Source organism: Ovis canadensis, chromosome 12, assembly GCF_042477335.2.
Source record: "Ovis canadensis isolate MfBH-ARS-UI-01 breed Bighorn chromosome 12, ARS-UI_OviCan_v2, whole genome shotgun sequence".
In the NCBI taxonomy this organism is placed as follows: domain Eukaryota; kingdom Metazoa; phylum Chordata; class Mammalia; order Artiodactyla; family Bovidae; genus Ovis; species Ovis canadensis.
The window spans coordinates 36,611,200-36,631,882 of NC_091256.1; the positions used below are offsets into that span (position 1 = coordinate 36,611,200).

Genomic DNA, 20,683 nt, shown 5'->3' on the forward strand with positions numbered 1-20,683 from the left:
AAGAAAAAAGCTGAGACAGAATACAGGACACAACAGTTTTGAGTCATCAGGCAACAAAGAACAGTAGTTTCTGAAAGCTGGAGAACAGATGCCATGAGGTTTACAGCTGTCACATCTCATTGCATTGAGAGAGTTCCCAGGCTTGGCACAGAGAGGAGAACCCCTGAACTGAGGAAGTGGAGCTGAAAGTCCAGGAAGAGCAAAGCAGCCTGGATTCACAAGGCGGAAGCCCAAGAGGAGAGCTACACAGAAAGCAAGCCCTGGGGATTTTCAGAAGGCCCCTGAGTATTCACCAGAGTACTGATCACATGAGGGTCACAGACTACTTAAGGTCAGAGAGTGACCTTGATCTAGTGAGTAGAAGAGACAATTGCTGACACAGGGCCAGGAGTAGTACCTAGTAATTCTTAGGGAATTGGGTAGAGTCTCAGAAGGGTCTTGCCTCAGCCTAAATGCTGTTCATGTCCTCCTTAACAAATCTTAAAAGCAAGACCCAATAGAACCAAACTGTTACCCAGCAATTTACCTGCATCCCAGAACAAAGCTTAAGAATAACTGGTTTATTAGTCAGGGTTCCCTAGAGAAGCAGAACCAGTAGGATATACATACAAGAAGAGGTTTATCTTAAGGAATTGAGTTACAAATGGAGGCTGAGAAGTCCCACAGTCTGCAGTCTGCAAGCTGGAGACCTTGTAAAGTTGGGTTGTAATCAGTCCAAGTCCAGAGACCTGAGAACCAGGGGAACTGATTCTCCCCTTGGTCTGAGGGCCTGAGAACCAGGAGCACCAGAAGCAAAAGACTGATGTTCCAGCTTGAGCGATCAAGGAGGAAGGGACAAATCTTTCCTTCTGCATTTTGTTCTCTTCAAGGCCTTGATGGATTGAATGATCCCCACTCACAGTGAGGAGGCCAATCTACTTTACTTATTGTATCAATTCAAATGCTAATCTCATCTGGAAACACACAAAGACATACCCCCAAATAACGTTTAATCTGGGTACCCTAGGGTCAGTCAAACTGATGTAAAAAATTGACCATCACATTTATTCACAAAGTATGGCATCCTGTCAAAGATTATCAGGCATGCATAGGCAAGAAAAGATGACCTGTGATTATGAGAAAAATCAGCCAAAACCAGCAAAGAATTGTCAGAGATGTTAGAATTATATGATGGTATTAAAGTTATTACTGCCATATTTCAGATATTAAAAAAATTAGAGACATGAAAAATATTTTTTAGAAAAGATGCAAGTCAGACTTCTAGAGATGAAATGCCTCTGGTGAAAATATACTGTGTGGGATTCATGCTAGACTAGACATTGTTGATGAAAAGATTAGTGAACTTGAAGATACAGCAATAAAAGACATCTAAAAAGAAACATATGGGGGAAAAAAGAAAACTGAACAGATTATCAGTGAGCTGTGGGGACACTTTTCAAGCAATCTAATACATTTAACTGAAATCCCTGGAGGAAAGGATAGAGAGGTGTTCAGAAAATTATTTGAGGAAATAAAGGATGAAAAATTTCTAAGCTTTATGAAAGCTGCACCTACAGAGCCAAAAAGTTCAATGAAACCCAAGTATAAAAAGCATGAAAAAAACTACACAAAGCTATGTGCTTGTGCTCAGTTGCTCATCATGTCCAACTTTTTGTGACCCCATGGAGTATAGCCCACCAGGCTCCTCTGTCCATAGAATTTCGCAGGAAAGAATACTGGAGAGGGTTGCCATCTCCTCCTCCAGGGGATCTTCCTGACACAGGGATCAAATGGACATATATCATAATCAAATTGCACAAAGTAAGTGATAAAGAGCAGTATCAGCCAGAGAAAAGAGATATTTTAGGAACTAAGATAACATTGATGTCAGATTTCTTATTGGAAACACGGAATGGGAGAACATAGTAGGATAATATCTTTTAATATGCTTGAGAAATACTGTTGATCTCCAGCATTATACACAACAAAATATTTTTCAAAAACAATGAAGACTCTTCCCCCCCCACCTCGACATACAACAGCTGAAAAAATTCAACAGGATACCTGCACCTTAAGAAATGTTAAGGGAAGACCTTTACGCATAAGAAAAATGACAAGAGATGGATATAATGGACCTACACAGAGTAGTGACGAATGCCAGAAATGGTAGGTATGTGGCTAAATATATAAAACCATTATCTTATTATTTAAATATCTTTAAAAGTTAATTTTCTGTTTAAAGAAAAATATTATTAGTGTATAATGGGGTTTACAAAATGTGTAAAGAATAAAGTATATGACAACAATAGTATTTATACTATTGATCAGGAGAGGGAAAAAAGGTGATAACTCTTGTGAAAGTCTTACTGCATACTTGAGCTAGTACAGTATCACTTGAACATAGATTGTAATCATTGATCATTTAAAGATGTATGGCACCCCACTCCAGTACTCTTGCCTGGAAAATCCCATGGACGGAGGAGCCTCGTGGGCTGCCGTCCATGGGGTCGTGAAGAGTTGGACACAACTGAGCGACGTCACTTTCACTTTTCACTTTCATGCATTGGAGAAGGAAATGGCAACCCACTCCAGTGTTCTTGCCTGGAGAATCCCAGGGACGGTGCAGCCTGGTGGGCTGCTGTCTCTGGCGTCGCGCAGAGTCGGACACGACTGAAGTGACTTAGCAGTATAATAGTATAGATGTATAGTATAGTATGGGATTCCCTGGTGGATCAGACAATAAAGAATCCACCTGCAATGCAGGAGATCCAGGTTTGATCCCAAGGTTGGAAAGATCTCCTGGAGAAAGGGATGGCAACCCACTCCAGTAATCTTGCCTGCAGAAACCCATGAACAGAGGAGTCTGGTAGGCTACAACCCATGGGGTTGCAAAGAGTTAGATATGACCAATCGACTAAGGACACACACATATAGTATAGTATAAACTCTAAATCAGCCGCTAAAATAACAAAACAAGGAATCACAGCTAATAAATCAACAAAGATGATAATTAGTATCATTAAAAAAACTTGATCCAAAAGAAGGTAGAATAAGAGGAAAAAGGGAACAAAGAACAGATGGGATAAATAGGAAAAAAAAAAGATGCTGGGCTTAAACTTAACCATATCAAGACACAGACTAGGAGGGAGTCATTACACAGCATATATCTGATAAAGGACTTATATCCCGATTATATGAAGAACTCTCAAAATTCACTAAGGAAAAACATAAGCCAGTAAAATAACAGTTCCCCCAAAAAGATGTGGATAGCAAATAAGCACATTAAAAAAATAAAAAGCTTATCATTTTTATTTAGGAAATGCAAATTTAAACCATTGTGACTAAATAATGACTGAAATTAAAAAGACCAAGTGTTGGGGAAGATGTGGAGGGACTGGAAATATACTGCACATTGGGATATAAAATGGTACCGCCACCTTGGAAAATAGTTGGTCAGTTTCTTAGAAAGGTAGGCATACACCTGTCAAATGATCTAGCCATTCTTCTACCAAGCACAAATTATACATCCATAGAAGGCCTTGTATATCAAGGTTTGTAGCAGCTCAGTTTGCAAAAGTCAAAAAATGGAGGAAAAAAAAAGTCCATCAGCTGGTTAGTAAGTAAATGAATTGTGGTTTATCTATACAATGAAATGCTACTCAGCAGTAAAATAATAATGACTTATTGATCTATGCAGCAACACAGATGAATCTCAAGTTATATTGAGTGAGAGAAGCCAGAGAAAATAGAATACATGGTGAATTATTCCCTCTGTATAAAACATGAGGAAGTGCAGACTAATCAATTAGGACAGAAATTCTGCTTCGGGGCAGAGAGGAGTGACATGTGGCAAGAGGTGGGATTACCAAGGGGATAATGAGACTTTTGGAGGTGAAGGTATGTTCATTATCTTGAATGTGATGTTTTCACAGATGTATTCATCTGTCAGAACTTACCAGATTGTGTGCTTTAAAATAAGTGTAGTTTACTGCGTGTCAGTTTTACCTAAAAGCTGTAAAATTCTTCTCTCCTATATATAGATATATATGAAATCAAACCCTAGCAGTATATAGAATTATTTCATTTCTTTTTTCCAGTTTCATACTATAGTTGACCCTTGAACAATCCTAGTTTGAATTGCTTGGATCCCTACTTTTACATGTTTGGTTTTTTTTTTCCACTAAATGCATACTACAGTGCTACACAATCCACATTTGGTTGAATCCTCAGAGGCAGGAGGACTCTTGCCTAAGGAGAGCCCAGTAACTGTGAAATATGTGGGGATTTTTGACTGCACCAAGGGTTAGTACCCCTAACCTCTGTGTTGTTCAGTGGTCAGCTGTATATTTTAATGTATTCAACAGTTGTTCTGTCATTGGACAGTTTGGTTATTTCCAATCTTTTGTTATTATAACAAGGCTTTGTACATATATCTTTCTAGCATTTGTTACTCTAGTTCTAATATCTTTGAGACAGATCTTTAGAAGTGGGATTGTTGTGTCAGAGGTTATTACACAGGTGATTTGGGAGATGTTGCTAGATTCTTGTTCGTAGGGGTTTGTATCATTTTGAATAATGATCAGTAATGTATGAGAATACCCATTTCCTCTGCATTCTCTCACTAAAAGAGTATGTTGTTAAATGTTTGGATCTTGCCAATAGAAGTGAGAAATGGTATCTCAATATAGGTTTAATTTGTACTTCTTTTATTATGAGTGAGACAGAGCATGTTTCCCTATGTCTGGGAGCTCTTCTCTTCCTGCTTCTTTCCTGAGGACTATCTTCATTTTTTTCTGCTCATTTTTCTGTAGGCTTGCTGGCCAGCTTCTCTATTTGTAAAGTTCTTTAATCTTTAGGAATATTAACCCTTTGTAATAAATTTCAAATAATTTTTTCCTCAGGTTTTCACTGTCAGACTTTGCTTATTTTAGTCCAAGGGCTGGATCCTTTTTTTTTTTTTTTTAAATTTCTAAGTAATCAAGTTCACGAATCTTTTCCTTTAGATCTTGAGACATAATTAGGAAGGTTTTCCTCCCTCCTAGTAATCAAGAAAACTAACCAATCCGATCACATGTACCACAGCCTTGTCTAACTCAATGAAACTGTGAGCCATGCTGTGTAGGGCCACCCAAAACAGATGGGTCATGGTGGAGAGTTCTGACAAAATGTGGTCCACTGGAGAAGGGAATGGCAAACCACTTCAGTATTCTTGCCTTGGGAACCCCAATTATGAACAGTATGAAAAGGAAAAAAGATAGGACACTGAAAGATGAACTCCCCAGGTTGGTAGGTGCCCAATATGCTACTGGAGATCAGTGGAGAAATAACTCCAGAAGGAATGAAGAGACAGAGCCAAAGCAACAACACCCAGTTATGGATGTGACTGGTGATGGAAGTAAAGTCTGATGCTGTAAAGAGCAATATTGCATAGGAACCTGGAATGTCAGGTCCATGAATCAAGGCAAGGAAGTGGTCCAACAGGAGATGGCAAGAGTGAACATCAACATTTTAGGAATCAACAAACTAAAATGGACTGAAATGGGTGAATTTCACTCAGCTGACCATTATACCTACTACTGTAGGTAAGAATCCCTTAGAAGAAATGGAGTAGCCATCACAGTCAACAAAAGAGTCTGAATGCAGTACTTGGATGCAGTCTCAAAAATGACAGAATGATCTGTTTCCAAGGCAAGCCATTCAGTATCACAGTAATCCAAGTTTATGCCCTGACCAGTAAAGCTGAAGAAGCTGAATTTGAACAGTTCTTTGAAGACCTACAAGACCTTCTAGAACTAACACCCAAAAAAGATGTCCTTTTCATTTTACAGGACTGGAATGTAAAAATAGAAAGTCAAGAAATACCTGGAGTAACTGGCAAATTTGGCCTTGGAGTACAGAATGAAGCAGGGCAAAGGCTAATAGAGTTTTGCCATGAGAATGCACTGGTCATAGCAAACACCCTCTTCCAACAACACAAGAGAAGACTCTACACACGGACATCACCAGATGGTCAATACCGAAATCAGATTGATTATATTCTTTGCAGCCAAAGATGGAGAAGCTCTATACAGTCAGCATAAACAAGACTGGGAGCTGACTGCGGCTCAGATCATGAACTCCTTGTTGCCAAATTCAGACTTAAATTGAAGAAAGTAGGGAAAACCACTAGACCATTCACGTATGACCTAAATCAAATCCCCTACAATTATACAGTGGAAGTGAGAAATAGATTCAAGAGATTAGATCTGATAGAGTGCCTGAAGAACTATGGATGGAGGTTTGTGACATTGTACAGGAGTCAGGGATCAAGACCATCTCCAAGAAAAATAAATGCAAAAAGGCAAAATGGTTTTATGAGAAGGCTTTACAAATAGCTGGGAAAAGAAGAGAAGCAAAAGGCAAAGGAGAAAAGGAAAGATACACCCATTTGAATGCAGAGTTTCAAAGGATAGCAAGGAGAGATAAGAAAGCCTTCCTCAGTGATCAATGCAAAGAAATAGAGGAAAACAATAGGATGGGAAAGACTATAGAGATCTCTTCAAGAAAACTAGAGATACAAGGGAACAGTTCATGCAAAGATGAGCTCAATAAAGGACAGAAATGGTATGGACCTAGCAGAAGCAGAAGATATTAAGAAGAGGTGGCAAGAATACACGGAAGAACTATACAAAAAAGATCTTCATGACCCAGATAATCATGATGGTGTGATCACTCACCTAGAGCCAGACATACTGGAACGTGAAGCCTTAGGAAGTGTCACTATGAACAAAGCTAATGGAGGTGATGGAATTCCAGTTGAACTGTTTCAAATCCTGAAAGATGATGCTGTGAAAGTGCTACACTCAATATGCCAACAAACTTGGAAAACTCAGCAGTGGCCACAGGAATGGAAACAGTCAGTTTTCATTCCAGTCCCAAAGAAAGGCAATGCCAAAGAATGCTCAAACTACAGCACAGTTACACTCATCTCACATGCTGGTAGAGTAATGCTCAAAATTCTCCAAGCCAGGCTTCAGCAATACATGAACCATGAACTTCCAGATGTTCAAGTTGGTTTTAGAAAAGGCAGAGGAATCAGAGATCAAATTGCCGACATCCGCTGGATCATGGAAAAAGCAAGAGAGTTCCAGAAAAACATCTATTTCTGCTTTCTTGACTATGCCAAAGCCTTTGACTGTGTGGATCACAATCAACTGTGGGAAATTCTGAAAGAAATGGGAATACCAGACCACCTTACCTGACTCTTTGAAAAACCTGTATGCAGCTCAGGAAGCAACAGTTAGAACTGAACATGGAACAACAGACTGGTGCCAAATAGGAAAAGGAGTATGTCAAGGCTGAATATTGTCACCCTGCTTATTTAACTTATATGCAGAGTACATCATGAGAAACACTGGGCTGGAGGAAGCACAAGCTGGAATCAAGACTGCCGGGAGAAATATCAATAACCTCAGATATGCAGATGACACCACCCTTAGGGCAGAAAGTGAAGAAGAACTAAAGAGTCTCTTGATGAAAGTGAAAGCAGAGAGTAAAATAGTTGGCTTAGAGCTCAACATTCAGAAAACGAAGATCATGGCATCTGGTCCCATCACTTCATGGGAAATAGATAGGGAAACAGTGGCTGACTTTATATTTTTGGGCTGCAAAATCACTGCAGATGGTGATTGCAGCCATGAAATTAAAAGATGCTTACTCCTTTGAAGGAAAGTTATGACCAACCTAGACAGCATATTAAAAAGCAGGGACATTACTTTGTCACCAAACATCCGACTAGTCAAGGCGGTGGTTTTTCCAGTAGTTATGTATGGATGTGAGAGTTGGACTATAAAGAAAGCTGAGCACCGTAGAATTGATGCTTTTGAACTGTGGTGTTGGAGAAGACTCTTGAGAGTCCGTTCAACTGCAAGGAGATCCAACCAGTCCATTCTAAAGGAGACTAGTCCTGGGTGTTCATTGGAAGGACTGATGTTGAAGGTGAAACTCCCAATATTTTGGCCACCCGATGCGAAGAGCTGACTCATTTGAAAAGACTCTGATGTTGGGAAAGATTGAAGGCAGGAGAAGGGGACGAGAGAGGATGAGACGGTTAGATGGCATCACCGACTCAATGCACATGAGTTTGGGTAACTCCAGGAGTTGGTGATGGACAGGGAGGCCTGGCATGCTGCAGTTCATGGGATCGCAAAGAGTTGGACACGACTGAGCGACTGAACTGCACTAAATTGCTTCTTGGAAGAAAAGTTAAGACCAGCCTAGATAGCATATTTAAAAGCAGAAACATTACTTTGCAAAACAAAGGTCCGTCTAGTCAAAGCTATGGTTTTTCCAGTAGTCACGGATGGATGTGGGAGTTGGACTATAAAGAAAGCTGAGCACCAAAGAATTGATGCTTTTGAACTGTGGTGTTGAAGAAGACTCTTGAGAGAGTCCCTTGGACTGTGAGATCAAACCTGTCCATCCTAAAGGAAATCAGTCCTGAATATTCATTGGAAAGACTGATGCTTAAGCTGAAGCTCCAATACTTTGACCATCTATGCGAAGAACTGACTCATTTGAAAAGACCCTGATACGGGGAGAGATTGAAGGCGGGAGAAGGGGAGGACAGAGGTTGGATGGCATCACCAACTCAATAGAGTTTGAGTAAGCTCAGGGAGTTGGTGATGTTAGGGAGGGCTGGTGAGCTGCAGTCCATGGGGTTGCAGTGAGTTGGATAGGATTGAGTGACTGAACTGAATAATCAAGAAATTCATCCATATTTTGTCTTGTACTTACTGTTCTCATTCTTACATTCAGGTGTCTGACCTAGTTGGAATTTATCCTTATGGACAGTGAGGAAAAAAAAAAAATCCCATTTTTATTATTTTCCACTTGGTTATCTAGAGATGTCAACGCCACTTGTTAAAAAGTCTGTTTTTCTCACAGCTCTTACTGTACTATAAATTGCCAATGTAGTTGGGTCTATTTCTAGAAAATCTGTCCTGTTCCATGGTCTGTCTGGATGTATTCTTGGGCCAGTACCATACTTTTTAAATTACGGAGCATGCCTTAGCCCACTACCCCCCACTCCCCCGCTTCTGTTTCTAGCTTTCCCTGTTTAATTGTTCTTCTGAATTGACTTCATATTCAATTCATAAACATATATACCTTTAAACATCTAAAAACGTCAGCCCCTCCATTCCCCAGGGTTAATATTTTTATTATCTTCCACCCTTAGAACGCGATTTCCAGACTGGCTTGTCCTTTTCCACAAATCCTAAAACGGTAAAATGTGGGACTCAGAACTGACCCCACTGGCGTAAATGTAGAAATGACAAGATTCCCTAGAATTATACTTCTTAGAGGGGCATCAGCGAGAACGTGGGCGCATTACGAACATTAGGAAGCTTGAAAGTGAGCCGGAGACCGGAGAGGGCCGGGAAGGAACCGGGCCCTGCGTCGCGGCCGAGGCGGAGGGTGGTCCATCAGAGGGACCGGGAGCGGCCGGCGTCTCAGCACTTGGAGATAAAAGGGTGCAGCTCTGGGCAGGCGTGAGTGGGGCATCTTTTTCCTTTCGCCCAGCCTCCGCTGATTGTCCTCGGAACGCCCGGGCCCAGGGAATCGCGCTTTCTCTCCCAGTCGCTGAGCCGTTCCGTCTCCCCTTCCTGTTGCTCGGTGTCTTTGCTTTTCTCACCCGGCCCCGCTCGACCATTGGTTTCTTCCGCCGTGGCCCCGCCCCCTGCGGGCCCGGCCCCCGGAGGCATCGGTACTTCCGCCCGGGGCCGTGTGTTATGACGTGTTTTCTAGGAGGCGCGGGGCGAAAGTGCCAGCGGCCGAGGAAGGCGAAGTTCAGTCCGGGTTTCCGCCCCCTGAGCCGGGTCTTTTCGGAAGGAGGAAGTGGTGATAGGGGTTTTGGTGCTGTCCCACCGGGAAGCGTCGGCCGCGCTCCGTTGTCCCGTCACGATGGACTCAGTACCTGCCACTGTGCCTTCTGTCACCTCTTCCCCGGGGGACCCGGAGCTCCTGGGACCCCTGTCGGTGCTCTACGCAGCACTCATAGCCAGGCTCCTGGAGGTGACGGCCCTCTCCCCCAGCTCCGGCAGGCGGGTGGACGAGTTCTGAGCGGAGTGGGTGCCCTGACCGGGCGAAGGAGAAATAAAGTGTGTGTCAGGCCGGAGGCGGGCAGGGCGTTCCGGTGCTGTTTAAGGAGATAGTGGGAGTGTATTTGAGAAGGTTTTGTGGCGTTTTCATTTTTTTAAATTGAGTACTTACGATGTGGCAGGGAGTATGTTGCTTTCGACTGTACAGTCACGGTCAAAATAAGCGAGCATCACGTCCCTGCGGGTCCTTTTCACTTGACCCATGACGCCTTTGGGGGATGGGGTCAGTACAACAGAAAATAGTATAGAAGCGGAGAGGAATGTAATGCCCTGTTTGTAATGAAACAGTTTCTAGGAACCAGTTAAAATTCACAGTGGTCTGTCTAGACCAGTTATCGGGAACTGTCTGAAGTTTCAGTGTTTGTCTTTATGTAAGTAGAGAACAGTTGAGACTTCAGATCTCAGAGGAAAAGCTAATTGTGGTATTCCTTATCACTCTGGTTTTATTAGCATCCCTAAAAAACTTCTATAGTAATGTTTCAAATTTTTTTGCTGTGGCTTCTCAAATCATACAAATCAACTAAGAGAAAAGGGTGATCCAGAGGGATTCTAGCCGTGTGTTGGACAAAATGGTGTTTTGGAGACTGTTGCGAAATGGAAATATATGCTCCACATAAAGAGATTGAGATTTATAATGTTTAAAAAGACTTCAGGCCAAACAGGAAAGAGGAGGCTGCCAGTATCTTCTTTTTATTTAAGCAGTGGAAATACTGAAGAACGTTCAGGGGATCTCCGTCTAATGGAGATGAAATTAGATTTCTGTGGATGATTCTCTGTGATGCTTTATTGTAAATTTCTTTCAGGTTTCCCACTATTTCTAATGTTTCTCTTCCAGCTCCTTGCTACATTGCCTGATGATGTCCAGCCTGGGCCTGATTTTTATGGACTGCCATGGAAGCCTGTACTTATCACTGCCTCCTTAGGAATTGTTTCATTTGCCGTTTTCTTCTGGAGAACTGTCCTTGCAGTGAGTAAATTAATTTATACCTTTAGACTCATTAAAACAGGAATATCACTGGCCCTTTTGCCTTTCTTTTAATTACTAACTTGAACTCAAATGAATGCTTGTAATCCACGCTAACATTATAAAATAATTCAGTGTAATCTTTGTTGGTAAAGACAGGTGAACAACATGACGTGTCTAATCTCAGTGGGGAAACTTTAGTTTATGAATCAGAAGCCTTAAAAATGTTTGTGTCCTTTTGTATAGTATAATAGCATGTCAAGTAATCTATCCTAAAGAAATAACCAGTCATAAAATATATACGGGGTGTTAAAAATGGAACCATATTAGAGTGAAAACCTGACAGAACCTAAATGATGTGTTGTGGGGGCAGGTTATTAAATTATTGTACATCCATATAATGAGATATTAGGCAGCTCTTAAAATTTATGTATTTCAAAGACACTGGGGTACAGAAAATGCTCACAATTTAATGTTAAGTGGAAGAAAGCCACAACCAAGACTTTATAGTGTAGATAAACTGTTTATTATGTAAAAACATATATACACACAAAAGAAATGCTGCAAATGGTAAAAATATATATCAAAAATAATTTTTCCGTCTTCTTCCTTACATATATGTTTCACGTATTTTCTAATTTGATCATATGCTGTTGTGTTCAGAAAACATCTTTTTATTTGGAAATACAGATTACATAGTGTCCAAAGACACCATTAAAATTTTTATTCCTTAGAGTCCTTTTCTGTGCGTAATTTGTCTTTCACGCTTATAGGTGTATGTGTTCTCGTACAGATACATACTTAATGATTCTGTTTCATGGTCATCTAATGTAATTGGGGAAAAGTTATTCTGTATAAATGAGCTTTGCAGATGAAAAGGTTTCAGTTGAAGCTTAAAGTGGCCAGAAACATTTAATGCGTGCATATCTTTCTAAAATTGAGTCTTCTGATTTCCTAATTCTCTCAGACATATCATTGTTAATAAGTTTTCTCTCCTTGCACACGTGATTGTAAAATGATTTTAAAAAAAAGATCTTTTGCCTGGATTGTTGTGAAGACCTCTTAAATCTCATGGGGCTTTTCCTCAGCTACAAGGGAAAAAGATAGAACAGACAGCGAAAACATTTTCTATTTTCTAGTCTTTATTGTCCCATCTCAAAACCTCTGGCACAAGGTTATGTAGGCTTTATGTGCTGACTGCTGCCCCGCAGTCTCAACATTTGGGATCTTGTTCCATACTCTCATTGCCAGCTCCTTGCTTCTTCCTGCTTTCTCCTACCTGTTGATTTCGGTGAGAGGAGGATAAAGGAAGCTTACTTTCTCATTAGCAAGGCTATGACTTTAGAGAAATTGTCATTAATTTCTGTGTTGAAGCTGAATGTAGTTTCTTGTGGAAAGTGAAAGTGAAGTCACTCAGTCGTGTCCAACTTCTTGCGACCTGTGGACTGTAGCCCACCAAGCTCCTCCGTCCATGGGATTCTCCAAGCAAGAATACTGGAGTGGGGTGCCATTTCCTTCTCTAGGGGATCTTCCCGACCCAGGGATCGAACCCAGGTCTCCCACATTGCAGGCAGACGCTTTAACCTCTGCACCACCATTAAAAATGGTGTTAGATACTATAACAATACTGAGATATCGTGGATGATTTGTGGACTGATCTGAGCATCTCATCACCATTTATGACATTTGATAAAGGGAGCAGGTTACAGAGACATTCAGTAACACTTTTTTAAAAATTGAGTACTGCTTGAATTTTACCCGTAATTCAGTGCTGACCCTAGGGGATGATTTAGAAAATACTGGCTGTTATTTCTCTTGTTGCTTGTGTATTTTCCTTTTGTTGTTGTTTAGTTGCTAAGTCTTTGTCCAACTTTTCCCTCGGCAGTCTTTTCCCTTTTAGATTTATGACCTCCATTTTTAGGGAGTTGGGAAAATCAGATGGTCTAATTTATCCGATTTCTAAATTCACCCAGTAGCCAACTTTGATTAGGATTTCTAAGATGTTTTCTGGTGGAAGAAGCATATCTTAGTTCCCTGGTTATGCCTTTGTTTCCTCAGAGTCTTTTTCAGTTATCTTTGTTTCGAGATCTCATTCTGGCTGTTTGGGGCTGCCAAATAAATGGTTTTGGGTAAATGAAGCATTAGTGTATTTAACAGGAAAATGTTACTCCTTTTTCACTTTTTTTAAATTGCAGTATAATGGACAAGTAATATTATAGTAGTCTCAAGTGTGCAAAGTAATGCTTTGATGTTTGCATGTATTGCAAAATGATTGCCAAAAGCCTAGTTGACAGTCCATCACCAACACCTAGTTACAAGATTTTTCCCCCCTTGGCTTGGGAACTTTTAAGATCTGCTCTCTTAGCAGTTTTCAAATATCTAATAATCCCTTTCCATTACGGAACTTAGGTGCTCATTTACTAAGATTGCTGCTCATTTAAAGAATACGTGAATGTATCTTTCATTGCAAAAATAAGGTATTTACCTTAGTGCATTTATCCATCAGGAACTATTATGAAGTATCACTACCAGTTACATTTGAAATGTCTTTTTTAGCCTTTTCCTATTTGTTAATCCTGTGAATCCTTATGCTTAATCAGACCATTGTTAAATTTTCATTTGGTTATGATTTGACTGTTAAGAACTATAATAATTCTATTAGTAAGATGTCTTGACATCAAGCTTATTTTTTTCTCTTTTAGGTAAAGAGTAGAGTATATCAAGGTAAATATTCAGGCTTATTGTTTGTGCTGTACCCTCAGTATTGATATTTGATCTGAGTTTTATGTAAGCTAAAAGTAGAAATGGTGACATCTGATCTCTGATTAATTCCTGAATATTTTACTAATCCCAGGTTGTATGCTTACATGACAGTAGATGGTGATGCTAGTAGGTGAGAGGAGATGAGGTGGAACAAATTGTGTGTGTAGGGAAAAGATTCAGTGTAAGCAGGCTGACTTTGCATGTTGATATAATGCAATTTATTACCTGTGAACATGTTCCTGTGCTAATGATTTATTCAATACAATAAATATTTAAGTAGATAATTTGAGGAATAGAGATATGTCAGTATGCTTGCATTTTCTGTTTCTGTTTTCAAATGAAATATATTTGAAGTGATCACATTTTCTGAGAAGAAAGATGTCCACGAAGGGGAAAGATACGGAGCTAAAACATTTTACCATATTTCTTATCTTTGAAATAAATTTGAAGTGGAATCTCACTGAAATAAGGGTTGTTATTATGTTTTTCTTAAATTTTAGTATGTTTATACCCTATTGCTGTTAAACACAGATTTCTTTTTAAAAGCATAATAGTTCTGCTAAGTTCATTTACCTCAAAGTGCCAGATAACATGTCTTTGCTGCTAATACATTGGGTAATTCACTTTTTAGTGATCATGATAATTTTATGGATTTCCCACCCTTTTAGTCACTGAACAGCAAATCTCTGAGAAGTTGAAGACTATCATGAAAGAAAATGCAGAACTTGTACAAAAATTGTCAAGTTATGAGCAGAAGGTAGTATTCTTTCATTTCCTCTCTCCGCCTGTGGTTCTGTCTTGAGTTATTTCCTCCTGTCTTACTGTTCAGTTATTACAGTGTTTTTAAATCACATTTTAGTTTCATTATCTCCTACAAACTCTTCAAATATAAAGCAGTCATCATACATGTCTTACTGCTTTCTTCTCTCAGGGATCTCCTATTTGGAGATAAGTTTTAATAGCACTATAATTTATGTTTCTGAAGTTTGAATGCTTTATTTTATATAGATCAAGGAATCAAAGAAACATGTTCAAGAAACCAAGAAACAAAACATGATTCTTTCTGATGAAGCAATTAAATTTAAGGTAAAAATTTCTTCTTTTTGAGATTACATTCTAAAAACTAAAGGAAAACAATGAATGGTTGTTTTTAATCCATTTTTTTTGTAGGACAAAATCAAGAATCTTGAAGAAACTAATGAAATTCTGGGAGACACAGCTAAAAGTTTACGTGCTATGTTAGAGTCTGAGAGAGAACAGAATGCTAAGAATCAAGACTTGGTAAGAGTTTTGCTGTTAAGTGTTGCTATAATTTAGCTTTTGAACTATTTTGTAAGTTGTGTGAGACGAACTCTGCATTTTCCTGTGCTGTAACTCGAGTCATTGAAAGTCAGGGAAGTGGAACCTACTTCTGTGCATTTTTGTGGGATTTTAAATACTATTACCCCAAGTTACTATTTTTATGGGCCTAGAAAACATTTTTTGTCCCCTGCCCTGGGTAATTTTCACGTTGCTTGGCCCTGCCCTTTGAAACATGTAGAGCAACGAAGAAATAGTTGCCCCTTTGTGTGGTCTTAGTACTTTGTTTTGATTTATTTTTGCATGTTTTGTTTCTAAAGATAAACTTTAAATACTTGAACAGTTTTTGAATTACATACAAGATGCAAAAATAGTAGAGAATGTTCCCACACCCAGTTAAGCTTGATCACCTGACTGAGGTAGTATTTGACAGGTTTCTCTGCTATGAAATTAACCCTTTCTCCATCCTTTGCATAGTATACTCTTTGGAAGAAGGTTACTGTGCACAACTCACAGTTAAAGCTGTGAAGAGTTGGCCTCCATCTCCGTGACAAGGCAGAGTATCTTTGTAAATTTTGGAATTCTCTTCCTGAGATTTGGCTCTTCTCCCTCAAGTGCAGTCATTTTTAGTTTAGCAAGAGAAGTTTTAAGTGACTTTGGGATTTTTTTTATCACTAGGAAAATTCATTGATTTGAACTGGTTTAATTGATTTTTTTTTTTCATTTTCTTTGCTTTGACTTTTTAAATCTCATCATGTACCACATTATGTCATAACTAGGAAAGTTGTGAATGATATGAAATGTTTATGTCTTCAGTATTTTCTTTCCTCATGTTTCTACATTCTTGACTTTTCTCATAGGCCAAAGTTGGATTGTCTGCTTTTACTCAGTACCTAGGGGATAGCACTGGGATGTGTGTTTTTTTTTTAATGTTTCTTCCTTTTATCATATATCCCAGTGTTTCTACTGCAATCCTGAAACATTTTTGTGCCCTTTTTTCCCCATTGCAGATATCAGAAAATAAGAAATCTATAGAGAAGTTAAAGGATGTTATCTCAGTGAATGCCTCAGAATTTTCAGAGGTAAAGCTCTACAATTCCTGCAAGGTAGTAATATGATATCTTAGTATTTTGAGGAGCAGACGTTGATGTGTGCTAGGAAATGCGAAAAACCAAAGCCATACGAATTAATGGGGAAAGTGTAACTTTTTTGTGTGCTCTTCATTGGAATTAGTGCATTAATAGCAGTGTGTTTCATTAGGTACAAATTGCCCTTAATGAAGCTAAACTTAGTGAAGAGAAGGTGAAGTCTGAATGCCATCGGGTTCAAGAAGAAAATGCTAGACTTAAGAAGAAGAAAGAGCAGGTAAAGGAAAGTTAGCATCATAGATTAAACTGGAAACCCAAGTATTATTCCTTCTTGGATATGTTTTTAAGAAAATGAAGTATGTATGCAGAATTCTATTTTTAGGTATGCAAAGTATAAACTGTGCTCCCCAGATTGAGTGCATGTATACATTCTCCATCTGCTCTGGGTTTTCTGTTTTATATAATTCCCTGTAGCTATCAGAATGTTTAGTCTTTGTCTCATCCAGCACCAACCAGTTACTAACTTGAGTAGCCTCAACGGGGCGAAGGATTTGCTTAGACCAAAGAATTAGGTATTTGTTACTCTCCTCTGAGGAGTTACTGCCTCTCTGACCAAGAGAAGGTACCTGATGTGGAGTCTGGACTTGGTAGGCAGTGACCGTTCTGTTCCTACTGGAAGTGAGTTATGTGAACTGGTGGCAGTTTTCCGCAGGATGCGGTACATTAGACCAGTGTCCTGACAGCTCTTAGGCGCTCACTGCAGTTCTGAGTGTTGGAGCCACTCTCTCCTCTCCTTTTACCAAAGCTGTAGTTCATAGTGACAAGCCAGAGAGAAGCACAGCTCCCCGCTTCCCTGTCTCGTTCATGTGGTCCTGCTACCTTCTCTGCAAAAGCCATGATGGTTGGAAATTAATGTATTTTAACTTTTCAGTTGCAGCAAGAAATCAAAGACTGGACTAAATCACATGCTGAGCTCAGTGAGCAAATCAGATCATTTGAGAAGTCTCAGAAAGATCTAGAAGTAGCTCTCACTCACAAAGATGATAATATTAACGTGAGTTCATTTTTTTGAATACATGCTTAATTTCTCATAAATTCTCATGAAATCTGCAGTTGAAATTGAGAGGCTGTTTCTAATAAATACCCTTTTGCTTCTTTTCTAGGCTTTGACTAATTGCATTACACAGTTGAATCGGTTAGATTGTGAATCTGAATCTGAGGATCAAAATAAAGGAGGAAGTGAATCAGATGAATTAGCAAATGGAGAAGTGGGAGGTACGATTGGTTTCTGAGAGGTTGGACCTCTTTCTGCCTTCTTGTCTTTAAGTACACTGATGCTTTTCTCTGCGGACTGAATTTCCTATTAAGGGTTCCAGCTGTAGATGCCTGCCACTGAATTTGTAGTCAGCCCTCCATATCTGTGGGTTTGCATCTGCAGATTTAGCCAACTATTATTTTGAAAATATTGGGAGGAGAAAAATTCCATAAAGTTCCAAAAGCAGAGTTTCACTTTGCTTCATGCCAGCATCTGTTTACTTAGCATTTACATTGTATAAGGTATTATAAGTAACCTAGAGGTGAAATATGTGGGAGGGTCTGTGTAGCTTATGTTGAAATGTTGTGCTCTTTTATATAAAGTACTTGAGCATCCATAGGTTTTGGTTTCCTGTTGGGGGAGGTGTGGGGAAGTCCGGAGCCAGTCTCTTGTGGACACTGAGGGACTACAGGGCTTTGTGGCCTGGGCCGAGGTGGTTACTGGGTTGTAGTACAGCTAGGCATGCAGTAACCACTGACATGGTTTTTCCATTCCATTGAGAGCTGGATATGTGCGCTGGCGCCAGAGCAGCACCATCCTGTCTCACTCCTCTGCATCCTGGACATTCTTCAGTAGGAGAAACTTGTTTCTCAGCTTCATGTCTACTGTATCTGTAGCTCTGTGATTTTAGGGCCACAACCAATTTTCAAAGTACTGAGCTGCAGGGAGCTATAAACTAACTAAGCAATGAGAGCTAAAGGGCAATGGAAGAGAGCAATGGAAGCTAAAGGGCAACAGTTTTTACTGATGAGGGAGGTATTTCTAGACACTGAGTCCCGGGTTGAATGTTGCCCATATTGGGAGTGTTTTAAACTACACCTGGTAGCAGGTTCAAGGGGAGAGAAGAGGAGTGAGTCTTTCTAAATAAGATATTTGACTGGGGGCAGGTAGGTCCAAGAGAGAAGAAAAGCTGTATTTCACGTATCCCTTCTTGCTCAAGAACTGCATGGATGTTTTTACTGTACAGACTAGGAATTCATTAATTTTTTCAATCTAACTTTGGAACTCTCTTGGAAGTCAGTTAAGCTAATCAGTTCTTTTGGTTAGTTTGTTTTTTCTTTGAATGTTTGAACATGGTAATTGTTTGGGGGAAGGCAAGGACATGTAGTTAAACAGTAAGGAAGGAAAGAACAATGAAATCCTTTTCTTTTTTTTAGGTGACCGGAGTGAGAAGGTGAAAAATCAGATTAAGCAGATGATGGACGTTTCTCGGGTATAATCCTTTTAATAGAGTGCTGTAATCCCCTGGAGAAAGAAATGGCAACCCACTCCAGTATTCTTGCCTCAGAAATCCCACGGACAGGGGAACCTGGCAGGTTACAGTCCATGGGGTCGCAAGAGGCAGACATGACTAAGTGACCAAACCACCACCACTATAAGTGCCTATGATAGTAATATTCTTACTATTAAGAATATTTAGAATTAGAGTATTTATTATTAAGAATAGTAAATATAAGACTATTTACTATCAAGAATTCTTATTTTTAAGAATATTTTTCTCTTCTGCAATTTTTAGACGCAGACTGCAATATCAGTAGTTGAAGAGGATCTAAAACTTTTACAGTGTAAACTCAGAGCCTCCATGTCCACTAAATGTAACCTGGAAGGTAGGTTGCTTCTTAAAAAGAAATTGCTGTTGGAAAAATAAAGAATGACTTCCTCTTTGCATGTTTTTCACTCCCTTTAATACTGCCCCCCTCAACAAGTCCTCCAGTTCTTGTGCACACACACAAAACTAAGATGTTTTATCCCCTCTAGACCAAATAAAGAAATTAGAAGAGGATCGCAGCTCGCTTCAGTCTGCCAAAACTGTGCTGGAAGATGAATGCCAAACACTAAGGCAGAAAGTAGAGATTCTAAATGAACTCTATCAGCAGAAGGAGATGGCTCTACAAAAGTAAGATTTTTGTGCTGCATTGTTAACAATATTGTCATCTAACTAAATGCATGTACTAAATGCATGTAGATAATCTTGTCATTTTTAAAGATTGTTTATTGTATTTTCTATCTGTAATGAGTATAAATTTGGCTTTCTTCCATTTCTACCCAGTTTCCCATAACTTGCATTTTTCTTTTTCATTTTGACTAATTGTCAGCAATTATTGCCTGTAATTTACCTGAAGGGTGGTAGTTATTGGTGCTAACAGTTGCTGTTCTGAAAGTGCTTCTTTTATGATCTGTCCCCTTTCTGCAGCTCCACCACTTATTCCACTTTCTTTGTTGTTGTCACTTACATCCTTCTTATTTGTCTTACATTTGTTCTTCTAGTTCTTAATAGTCTTTAAAAATCCTGAGTGATTTATAAGACATGATTTTTGGTAAAATCAGTATACTTTAAAAGGAGTATTTCGTTATTGACAGTATTGTAAGTTTTTGAACTTAATATGGTCAAATATTCAGAGTATACATATATAATACGTAAATATCACAAGGTTATTGGGAGTTTTGAATTTAGAAATACCTGTTTGGTGTATTTAGCTATTAATCTTTTGAAATTGACTCTCAAATTAGGAGTTAGGTATTTTTGAAAGATGTACTTTTGTAGTTCATTTTAAATTTTCTTCACAAAAATACGTGAACTGTCTATAAAAGTACTTTATTGGTGGCAGTTGCTAATTGTGTTTGTTCCTATAGTTCACTCTTTGGTGTTTATAGCAGTCTGTGAGAAAGCTTCTTTTGCTAAGGAAATTTAATCTTTTCCAAATGCTTTGGTTGCTATTGCCAGATGCCGGTAAACATTGAAACTATACCACTGACTTTTTCTCTTAATTCTTTGCTCACCAAGAAATCAGTTTAGATTTTCTGAGTTTTATTCAGGCCAGCTCTGAGTACCTGGTTTGCTTTCAGTTCAGTTCAGTTGCTCACTCGTGTCTGACTCTTTGCAACCCCGTGAACCGCAGCATGCCAGGCCTCCCTGTCCATCACCAACTCCCGGAGTCCACCCAAACCCATGTCCATTGAGTTGGTGATGCCATCCAACCGTCTCATCTTCTGTTGTCCCTTTCTCCTCCAGCCCTCAATCTTTCCCAGCATCAGGGTCTTTTCAAATGAGTCAGCTCTTCACATCAGGTGGCCAAAGTATTGGAGTTTGAGCTTCAACATCAGTCCTTCCAATGAACACCCAGGACTGATCTCC

The 20,683-nt window shown here is 39.4% G+C and overlaps 1 protein-coding gene across 6 annotated transcripts in view; it reads left to right on the forward strand.

The window, feature by feature from the left end:
• Positions 1-20,683, forward strand: part of MIA3 (MIA SH3 domain ER export factor 3) — a 56,042-nt gene that overhangs the window by 23,950 nt on the left and 11,409 nt on the right. For 4 of the 6 annotated variants that reach the window (XM_069545391.1, XM_069545392.1, XM_069545393.1 and 1 more), the window contains exons 7-18: positions 10,954-11,085; positions 13,785-13,806; positions 14,514-14,602; positions 14,854-14,931; positions 15,016-15,126; positions 16,155-16,226; positions 16,405-16,509; positions 17,164-17,286; positions 17,396-17,507; positions 18,705-18,760; positions 19,064-19,154; positions 19,306-19,444. In XM_069545391.1, coding sequence (XP_069401492.1) covers positions 10,954-11,085; positions 13,785-13,806; positions 14,514-14,602; positions 14,854-14,931; positions 15,016-15,126; positions 16,155-16,226; positions 16,405-16,509; positions 17,164-17,286; positions 17,396-17,507; positions 18,705-18,760; positions 19,064-19,154; positions 19,306-19,444 — 1,130 coding nt within the window. Of the gene's footprint in view, positions 1-9,723; positions 10,033-10,953; positions 11,086-13,784; positions 13,807-14,513; positions 14,603-14,853; positions 14,932-15,015; positions 15,127-16,154; positions 16,227-16,404; positions 16,510-17,163; positions 17,287-17,395; positions 17,508-18,704; positions 18,761-19,063; positions 19,155-19,305; positions 19,445-20,683 lie in introns of those variants that run through there. The other 2 variants (XM_069545395.1, XM_069545396.1) reach the window with 1 other exon arrangement.